The sequence below is a fragment of the Aureococcus anophagefferens genome (genome assembly GCF_000186865.1).
Source record: "Aureococcus anophagefferens unplaced genomic scaffold AURANscaffold_4, whole genome shotgun sequence".
Classification (NCBI taxonomy): domain Eukaryota; class Pelagophyceae; order Pelagomonadales; family Pelagomonadaceae; genus Aureococcus; species Aureococcus anophagefferens.
The window spans coordinates 2,955,412-2,964,969 of record NW_008705564.1 but is presented as its reverse complement, the minus strand read 5'-3'; the positions used below and the strand labels follow the sequence as shown (position 1 = coordinate 2,964,969).

At 74.0% G+C, this 9,558-nt stretch overlaps 3 protein-coding genes across 3 annotated transcripts; all 3 read left to right on the top strand.

Annotated features, from left to right (window-relative positions):
* Positions 1–705: 705 nt before the first annotated feature.
* AURANDRAFT_62416 (hypothetical protein) lies at positions 706–1,549 on the top strand (the record flags this gene model as incomplete). The annotated part of the gene is made up of 2 exons (XM_009036209.1): positions 706–1,154; positions 1,504–1,549. 2 exons carry the CDS (start codon positions 706–708, stop codon positions 1,547–1,549), a joined length of 495 nt encoding a protein of 164 aa, XP_009034457.1.
* Positions 1,550–2,727: 1,178 nt separating this feature from the next.
* On the top strand, positions 2,728–4,092 carry AURANDRAFT_62415 (hypothetical protein; the record flags this gene model as incomplete). The annotated part of the gene is made up of 1 exon (XM_009036210.1): positions 2,728–4,092. One exon carries the CDS (start codon positions 2,728–2,730, stop codon positions 4,090–4,092), a length of 1,365 nt encoding a protein of 454 aa, XP_009034458.1.
* Positions 4,093–4,875: 783 nt separating this feature from the next.
* Positions 4,876–6,536, top strand: AURANDRAFT_22474 (hypothetical protein; the record flags this gene model as incomplete). The annotated part of the gene is made up of 2 exons (XM_009036211.1): positions 4,876–5,640; positions 6,423–6,536. Coding segments are annotated over 2 exons (879 nt in total), but the record flags the coding sequence as incomplete, so codon positions are not given.
* Between the last annotated feature and the right edge of the window lie 3,022 nt (positions 6,537–9,558).

The following is a 9,558-nucleotide window of genomic DNA, read 5'->3' as shown; positions in this document are numbered from 1 at the left end:
CTTTCCCCCGCCCCCTCACCTCCCTCGGGGGTGGGGGGGCGGTGGGAAATTTTTCAATATTTAGGCACACCAGGATTTGGCGGATACTCGGATACTTTGATGGGTTGGGTGGAGTAACTTTGGGGCCGGGTGGTGGCGCAAGCGACCGAGATGGCGGATCTGAACTCGATCGTCTTCGGCAGCGATGGTGAAACGGCATCCGACGACGAAGTCTACGAGTACGCGGAGGACGACTCGGGGGAGCTCCTCACCGACGAAGTTGCTCTGCGACGGGCCGTTGACGCGTCGCTCCTGGACACGGGGTCCGCCCCGGTGGGTGGCGATGGGGCCGTGTTGCCCGGGACGGAAGCTGCCGCGCCGCTGGTTTCTTTGTCCGCGGTGCCCGTGGCCGTGGCGCCTGCTCATCCCGCGACGCCCGTGGTCCCGGAGCCGGTGTCCGTGGAGGAAGGGGGTGCACTCGGCGCGGAGTTCGGTGGGCTCTTGTGTGCCCCGGATGACGACGCGGACGACGAAGCCGCGGCGGGAGGGTCTGTGCCGCCTCTGCACGTGGTGGCGCCGGGGCAGGCGGTGCCGCTTGTGCCGCCGTCCGGGGCGCCGCCGGAGTACGCGCACGCGGGGCACGCGCCGCCGGAGCACGCACCGTGGAACTTGCTGGACGCGGTGCTCGACGCGTTCGCGAGAGGGGTGGAGCTCGACGTCGGGTTCATGCTCTCGCTCGTGTTGAAGGCTCGCGCGGCCGCGGCGCGCCTGGGCGCGGTCGCGGTCGTAGCGTTTCAGCGCGTCCTCGTCCCCGGCCTCGACGGCGCGGTTCTAGACGCCGCGCGGGCGCGGGCCCTGGCGTCGCGCGCCGAGAACGACGACGGGCTCTTCGATGCGTTCGTCCGCGCGAGGTACGGCGCGCCCGAGGACCTCCGGGCGCTCGCGACCCTGGGGCGCGCCGCGAAGCTCGGCGCGTGCCTCGAGGCCGAGCTCCTGGGGCCCGCGCTCGCCGGGGCCTGGGACCGCGAGTCGGAGCTGCTATTCACGTTCTGGACCGCGGCGACGCGCGGCCGCCGCGCCGACGCGCCGTCCGCGGCGTTGTATGTCTGGCCCGCGCTCCACGCGCTCGCCATCAAGGACGTCGCCTGGCTCGACGCGTGCATGTCGCGCCAGCGGTTCGACGAGCTCGCGCGGCTCGCGGTGGACGCGGCGAGCGCGCCCGAGGTCCTTGCTTTGCTCGAAGAGGTTGAAGCGCGCTACGACGCCGCGAGCGACGCCGCGCGCGAGCGTCGTGCGCGGTTCGCGGATGTCGCCGTCAGGCTGGCAAAGGAACTCGTGTTCGCTGCGGACGCTAGAGGCCGGGTCGTGGTGCTGCGCGTTTTCAAGCGTGCGGTGTCGCATGGTGTGGATCCGGCGGAGCTCGCATCGGTGTTCGTGGCCGCCGCGGGGTCTTCGTCCGCGATCGCCTCTGCCGGTCCAGAGGTGTCGGATTATGAGAGGGCCAGGAACATCAAGACTGAACAGAACCGTGTCGTTCTCCAACTTCTCGATATCGTTCCAATCGACGTGAGCGTGCCGGAGGAGGAGACAAAGCAACCAAGTCGGAAGATTACGCACTCACGCGATAATGTTGCGCCGACGCGGCGTTCCGCGCGTCTGCGCAGGCAAAAGGAAGTGCGCGAGAAGGACGCCTTGGCGGTCGCGGGCGCCAGCGACGAGGAAGCCCCGGTCACTGTGGCCGGCGATGGCGAGGCGAGGACCGAGGAGGCGAAGGAGCGGCTGGACCGCTTGAGAGCGTGGGAGATGGGGAGTCGAAAGGGTGTCACTCACGATGACAGTGGGGAAGCCCCCGTGAAGTCGGCTGTTGTTGAAAAATTTAAAACAAAAAGGGAGGGAATCAAGACGAGCACTATTGGTGGTGTGGGTCTTTTCAAGCATGAGTATCGTTTTCTGCTGCCCTACGTGCGCGAACTCGGTGGGTCATACGGCGCTACTCGTTGGCTGGTAAGCCACCTGGTGGAGTTCGGCATTCGCTCCTGCGTGGATGCGCGTGTTTTATGTTTTAAGTCGGCAGCCGCGAAATTGATAGCGGGGAAGCCGCTGTTACGAGACGATCATGATGGCGATGTCGACGGCTTGACGGGGCGGCCGGCGGCGGGCTGCCGCGTATTTCACGGTTCAAAAACTGACAGAGGTAATTGGTGGTCATCGCTATATCGCCAGGTGTGGAAGCTTGTCATGATTAGATTCAGCACAGAGAGCACTAATCCTAGCAAGAAGAGCGCGATGAATCCGAAGATGGTCGAATTTATCGGCGCCTTCCTTGACGCAGGGAAATTCGACGAGTCATGGGAGTTTGTTTATAAGGAATGCGAATTTGTCCAGAGGGAACGAGGGGGTTTGCTTCTTTCGAAAGATCCCAAGCTGCTGCCGAGCTTTCATGCGTTGTTGTCCGAAGATATGCGAAGCATGGCGAATGCTGTTTCGAAGATCGGTCGTGATTTTGCGTCGCGCGCAGCGCGAGTTTGCTTTGCTGAGCTGAAGCCGTGCTGGAAAGAAAAAATTGATCTAGATGCTGCCAAGCAAGAGGTCCTCGAGTTTGTTGGGGATCGCAATCGCGAGCTAGGCTACATCGACCACCTTAACCTGCGACTTGTCGACTTGTCCTCGAGGACGCTCAGGCGAATGGGCCCCGCATCGGGCTCCAGGGGGGGAGGCATGGCGAGGGAGAGCGGCTGCCGGTTGGACATGGCGCGGCCTCGTCTCGCAGGCTGCGCGGCTCGCCGCCTCGCGCTCGTCCTGCTGGCGTTTCGCGCGTCCTGCTACGACCGCCCGCGCGTCGTACGCCTCCACCCCGGTCCGCGTCTCGCGGCGCACGCCGAGTACGAGGTGTCGTGGACGGCGACGGACCTCGGCACGGCCGACGAGGCGTGGATCGAGTTCGACCTGAAGCACTACCAGTCCATGGTCAACGACGGCCCGCGCACGGCGCTCTTCCTGGACGAGCTCGAGCGGCGCCTCGCCGCCTACCCGCCGGGCACGGCGACGGTCCTCGACCTCGGCACGGGGCCCTTCGCGCTCTTCGCCAAGGCCGCCGCGCGGCTCGGCGCGCGCAAGGTCTACGCGATCGAGGCCGTGCCCGCGAGCGCGGCGCGCGCGCGCAAGGAGGTGAGCGACGCCGCCAAGTACGGCCGCGAGTTCGCCGAGAGCGTCGTCGAGGTCCTCGAGGGCTTCAGCACGGACGTCGCGCTGCCCGAGAAGGTCGACCTCGTCATCTTCGAGATCGCGGGGTCCATCGCGAGCGAGGAGGGCTGCTACGCGACGATGCGCGACGCGCGGGACCGCTTCCTCGCCCGGCCCGACGACGCGTCGAGCTACATCCCGCACGCGTACCAGACCCTGGGCGCGCCCGCGACGGACCTGTGCCACCACGGCGGCGGCGTCGAGGACCCCGGCGCGCCCGTGCTCCGGGTCCAGTCCGACGACGCGACGCTCCGGCTGCTCGCGGACCCGCTGCTCGTCGAGGACATCGTCTTCTCGGCGCCGCTCCCCGCGCGCGGCGCCGTGCCGCCCGCGTCCGAGCTCGCGTGGGCCGTCGACGGCGCGCGCGTCGACGCCAACGAGGCGCACTTCGCGGGGCTCCTCGAGCCGGACCGCGCGGCCGTCGAGGCCAACGGGTACGACGTCGCGGACCTCGCGCGCGACGTCGCGACGACGCTGACGGGCGTCGCGCTCTGGCCGCGGCTCGTCTTCGACGCGGGCGGCGAGCGGACCTACGAGACGCGGGGGCCGCGCGGCGAGATGCGGCGGAGCCACTGGCCCACGGTGCTCCCGCCGCTCGCGCCGGCGCCGGGCGTCCGCGTCCGGCCCGGCGACGTCCTCACCGCGGCCTGGGAGGCGGACCTCCGCGACGGCGCCGTCGACACGCCCATCGTCTACTCGCTCGCCTGCGACGTCGCGGCGCCGGGCGGCGCCGGCGCGCCCGCGCCGGCGGGCGGCGCCCAGCCCTACGCGGCCTGGGCCGCCGCGACCGACGCCGGCTCCGGCCGCACCTACTACTACAACGCCGAGACTGGGGCGACGTCCTGGGACTGGCCGCCGCGCGAGCCGTGACGCCGGCCGAGTAAGGCGAGCTCGCCCCCGCCGCCTCGCGCGCCGGGCGCCGCGGCCGGGCGCGGGCGCGGCCGGACGCGCGCGCGCGAGGAAGTGCGAGGAAGTGCGACCTCGGGTGTCACGCCGACGGGAATATTTGTAAATTTTAAGTAGTTCAACAAAAGTTGACCAATTTATTGGAGGGGATGCGCGCCCGTCTGCGTCGTCCGGGGAGAAACTTTCGACGACTCGTCTTTGCGCCGCTCGCCCGACTCAGGGTTGCAGCAGACCGCGACCGTGCTCGCCGCCATGGTTTCGGTGCACCGCCGGCTCGTCGCGCTGTGCGTCGTTGGCGTCGTGGGCGTCGCGCGCGGGCGGGAGACGCGCCTGGCGAAGGCGTCGGGACCGCCGTCCTTCTTCCTGCAGGACGCGGCCGCCGACGGCCTCTGCCTCGGCGACGGCGCCTTCAAGCGCTGCGGCATCGACACGCTCTGGTACGTCACGGGCAGCGCGGGCGCCTACAGCATCCACAAGCGCAAGGTCGACGACGTCGACGAGGACCTGTGCCTCGACCGCGCGAGCTGCGACCTGCCCGAGTCCGCGCTGCGGCTCGGCAACTGCAAGCACTGCGGCGCGACGCGGTGGAACATCGTCGGCGACGCGGAGGCGGGCTACGCGCTCAGCGAGGACGGCGGCGAGAACTGCGTCGTCCGCGAGGGGCTCCGGGCCCGCGTCGCGCGGTGCGCGCTCAAGACGCACGTCGCGCTGTCGCTCCAGTTCGCGACGGCGGCCGACGTCGAGGCCATGGGCGGCGACGGCGCGAAGCTCGTCGGCGCGGCCGGCGACGGCGACGAGCGGCGCGTCCGCGAGCTGCTCCGGGACGGCGTCGCCGTCGACGCGCGGGACTGGGACGGCCTCACCGCGCTCGTCGCGGCGGCCGCCAAGGGCCGCGCGGCGCTCGTCGGCGAGCTCCTCGGCGCCGGCGCGGACCCGGCGGCCGGCGACAAGGACAACATCACGGCGCTCATGGAGGCGGCGATCGGCGGCCACGCCGACGTCGCCGCGCGGCTCCTCGAGGCCGCGCCGGCGTCGCTCGACGCGGCGGCGGCGAGCGGCGTGACCGCGCTCTGGCTCGCGGCGGGCGAGGGCCGGCTCGCCGTCGCCGAGCTCCTCCTGGGGCGCGGCGCCGACGCGTCGAACGCGCGGAGCGACGGCATCACGGCGCTCATGGCCGCGGCGACGGGCGGCCACGCGGCCGTCGTCGCCGCGCTCGTCCGCGGCGGCGCCGACGTCGCCGCCGCCGACCGCGACGGCCTCACGGCGCTCATGAACGCGGCGGAGAACGGCACGGCGGCGGCGGCGGCGGCGCTCCTCGCGGCCGGCGCGGACGTCGACGCGACGTCGGCGACGGGCTTCACGCCGCTCATCGTCGCGGCCGCGGGCGGCCACGACGCCGTCTGCGCCGCGCTCCTCGACGCGGGCGCGGACGTCGGCAGGCGCCACGACGAGGGCGTCGACGCGCTCATGTACGCGGCCGCCGGCGGCCACGCGTCCACGGCGGCGCTGCTCGTCGCGCGCGGCGCGGACGTCGCGGCGACGCGCCGCCCCGCGCGGAACTCGACCGCCGGTTCGGGACGTCCCGACCAAACTTTGCGATGCTCGAGCTCGGTCGAATCGGAGTCGCTTCGGCTGATGCTTGGACGAATCGATCGCTCTCGTCGAGTTCTCGAAGCGCAGCCGAAGAGTCTGGTCCAAACCGTTCGACGACGCGCGCGTCGAAGTCGGCTCGAAGATTCGAGTTCCGCCCAGGCACCACCACGAGGGCACGGCGCTCCTCGAGGCCGCGACGGCGGGCAGCGTCGAGGTCATGGAGCTGCTCATGGCGCACGGCGCGGACCCCCTCGTCGTCGACGACGACGGCGTCACGGCGCTCATGTCCGCGGCGTCGCAGGGCATGCGCGACGCGACGGCGTTCCTGCTCGCCGTCCCTGGCGCCGAGCTCGACCGCGCGGCGCACAGCGGCGGCACGCCGCTCATGTTCGCCGCCGCCGGCGGCCACCTCGAGACGCTGCGGCTCCTCATCGACGCCGGCGGCGACGTCAACGCCCGGGTCGCCGGCGCGCCGGGCTACGTCGCGTCCGTCGCCGCGCGCCTCGCCGCTCCCGGCGCGGGACGAGCGCGCGAACGCGCCGACTTCGGAGGCTCCGATCTCCGCCGGCGTCCGCTCGCCTCGGCCGATGCTTGGACGAGCGATCGTCCCCCGGAGCGGCCTCGGCGCGCGCGCGCGCCTTCCGGACCGCGCGCGCGCGCGACGCGTCGAAGCGACGTCGCGTCACCCCGTCCCCGCCCAGGCCGCGGGCGACGCCGACGTCGAGCCGCACAAGGACGACGTCACAGCGCTGCAGGTCGCGGCCCAGGGCGGCCACCTCGCCTGCGTGTCGCTCCTCCTCGACGCCGGCGCCGACGTGCGCGCCGTCGACGAGGAGGGCATGTCCGCGCTCGCGAACGCCGCGCAGAAGAACCACGGCGACGTCGCCTACGAGCTCGTCGCGCGCGGCGCGGACCCCGACGACGCGGGCTTCGTCGACGACGACGCCGTGGCGCACAACCTCCTCTGGGACGCCGTCGCCGCGGGCAACGAGGCCTTCGCGGCGCTGCTCGTCGCCAAGGGCGCGGCCTGCGGCGCCGCCGACGCGCGCGGCTCGACGGCGCTCGTCAACGCCGCGCACAAGGGCCTCAACGCGACGGTCGACGCGCTCCTCGCCGGCGGCGCGGACCCGGCCGCGCGCAACGACGAGGGCGTCGACGCGCTCATCGCCGCCGCGTCCGAGGGCCACGGCGCCGTCGTCGACTCGCTCGTCGCGGCGCTCGCCGCGGCCGGCGCGGGCCTCGACGGCGCGGACAAGGACGGCACGACGGCGCTCATGGCCGCCGCCGTCCGCGGCCATGGCGCCGTCCTCGACGCGCTCCTCGCGGGCCGCGCGGCCGTCGACGCGCGCAACGGCGACGGCCACACGGCGCTCATGTTCGCGTACAACGGCAAGAACCAGGTCAAGACGCTCGAGGCCAAGTACCTCAAGGCCGTCGGCGGCGCGCCCGGCGGCGGGTCCGCCGTCGCGGCCGACTCGAACCTCGAGGTCATCGCGGCCGCGCTCGCGGGCCACGAGGCCATCGTCGCCAAGCTCCTCGCCGCGGGCGCGGACCCCGCGCTCGCGGACAACGAGGGCCACGTCGCCGCGGACTTCGACTACAAGGCCCCCGACGACGAGCCCGCGGCCGGGGCCGGGGGAGAGCTCTAGAGCAAGCCGAGGCCCGCACGCGTAAGCGACGGCGCGCGCGCTAGGGCCGCGGCGGCGGCGGCCGCTTCTTCTTGCCGCGCTTCGCGGCGAGCTTGGCGAAGAGCTCGCCGCCCTTCTTCGGCGACCGGGGCCCCCGGAGGGACGCGAGCGCGGCGAGCTCCGCCTGGCCGTCGAACGCCGCGGCCGCGGGCGGCGGCGCCGGCGGCGCGGCGGCCGGCGGCGCGGCGGCCGGCGGCGCGGCGGCCGGCGGCGGCGCGGCGGCGTCCCGCGGCGGCGCGGCGGCCGCGCGGCGGATGAAGTCGGACATGCGGCTCGTCCGCGGCGCCGCGGCGCCGCGGCCGTCGCCGCGGCGGCGCCGGGGCCCCTGGAGCTTGGCGAGCACGTCCTCGGCGGCCGTCGCCGCCTTGAGCGAGTCGAGCGCGGCGGCCCGACGCGCGGCGCGCGGCCGCGCGGCCGTCGCCCGCGCGCTCGCGGCGCCGCCGCCGCTCGGCGTCGCGGTCGCGCGCGGCGTTGTCGCGGGCGGCGGCGGCGAGGCCGTCGACGAGCGCGCGCACGTCGCCGAAGAACGCCGCGGGCCCGCGCGCCGCCGCGTCGTCGCCGAAGGACGCCGAGAGCGCGGCGAAGCGGCCGTCCGTCGCCGCGCGGCGCCGCCGGAGGTCGTCGAGCGCGCGCGCCGCGCGGTCGCGGAAGGGCCCCAGGGACTCGACGAGGGCACAGCCCGGCGCGGGGTCCGCCGCGCGCGCGGCGAGCTGGCCGCCGAGCGCGGCGACGCGCGCGGCGAGGTCCGCGAGGTCGCCGTCCCAGGACTCGAGGCCCGCGCGGCCCGCGGGCTCGAGGCCCGGGAGGTCCGCGGCGAGCCGCGCGACGTCGCCGGGGCCGCCCCAGGCCGCGAGGTGGTGCAGGAGCGTGGCGTCCGCGCGGTCCGCGGAGCTCTTGACCTGCGCGAGCTTGGGCAGCGCGTCGAGCCGGAAGCCGAGGGCGCCGCCGCGGCGCGTGCCGCCGTTGAGGTAGTTGCCGAGGCGGAGCACGCGCTCGAGCCACCGCGCGAGCGCCTCGGACCGCGACACCTCCTCGCAGGCGACGGTCACGGCCCGGAGCCGGCCGTCGAGGGCCTCGGCGGCGGCGTCGAAGCGGTGCGCGAGGACGAGGCCCTCGAGGCGGGCCCGGAGGTCCGGCACGGCGCCGAGCGCGCGGAAGAACGCCTCGCAGGGCTCGAGCCGCGACTCGTCGCCCCGGAACTCGGCGCAGGCCGCCGCGTCTTCGGCCGACGGCGCCGCGCCGAGCACGAGCTCCATCTTGTGCGGCGGCAGCACCTCGAAGTCGCACGCGAGGACGGCCGCGCGGACGGCCGCGGGCGCGACGCGGAGCTTCGCGAGCGCGATGGCGACGTTCTGCGCCGTCCGCGCGTCGACGAGGCCCACGCGCTTGCCGGCCGCGGCGCCGTCGCCCGACGGCGCCTCGGAGGCCCGCCGCGCGGCGCGCTCCTTGCGGAAGTCGCGCTCGAGCGCGTCGACGTCGACGTCGAGGCCCGCGTCGCTCAGGTTCCGCCACACCGTCGCCGACGCCGCGGCCGCGTCGATCTTCGACCAGAAGAGCGCGCGCATGGGCACGCGAGGCGCCGGGTTCGGCCGCGCGGGCGCCGCGGGCGCCGCGGGCGCCGCGGGCGCCGCGGGCGCGGCGCCGCCGAAGAGGGCCGCGGGGTCGAGGCCGTCGGCGCGCGCGCCTGGGTGGGAATCGACCGCCGATCCGGGGAGCCCCGACCAAACTTCGAAACTCTCGAGCTCGGTCGCGGGTCGACGTGGCTGAGTTTCGGACGAGTCGTCGCCTCTCGTCACGTTCTCGGCGTGGAGCGCGCGCGCGAAGCGGCGCCGCCGCGTCTCGTCCGAGTCGTAGGCGCTCCTCCGGAACTCCGAGTGCTTCGGGCGCTCCGCACATGGCTCGCCCGCGACGACGGAGCACGTGCCCGCGTCGCACTCGTACCAGCGAGACGGCCGAACGCGCGCGCGTCGACGTCGCGTCGAGGGTTCCGTTTCGGCGCGGGCGCGCGCGCGCCTCGACGGCGCCGCGGGGCACGTGCATCGCGAGCATCTTGACGTACTTGGCGTAGCGGGGGTCCCCGGCCGGCGGCGCGGCGGCGGCGGGAGGGGAGACCGCGGCGGGCGCGGCGACCGCGGCGGCGGGCGCGGCG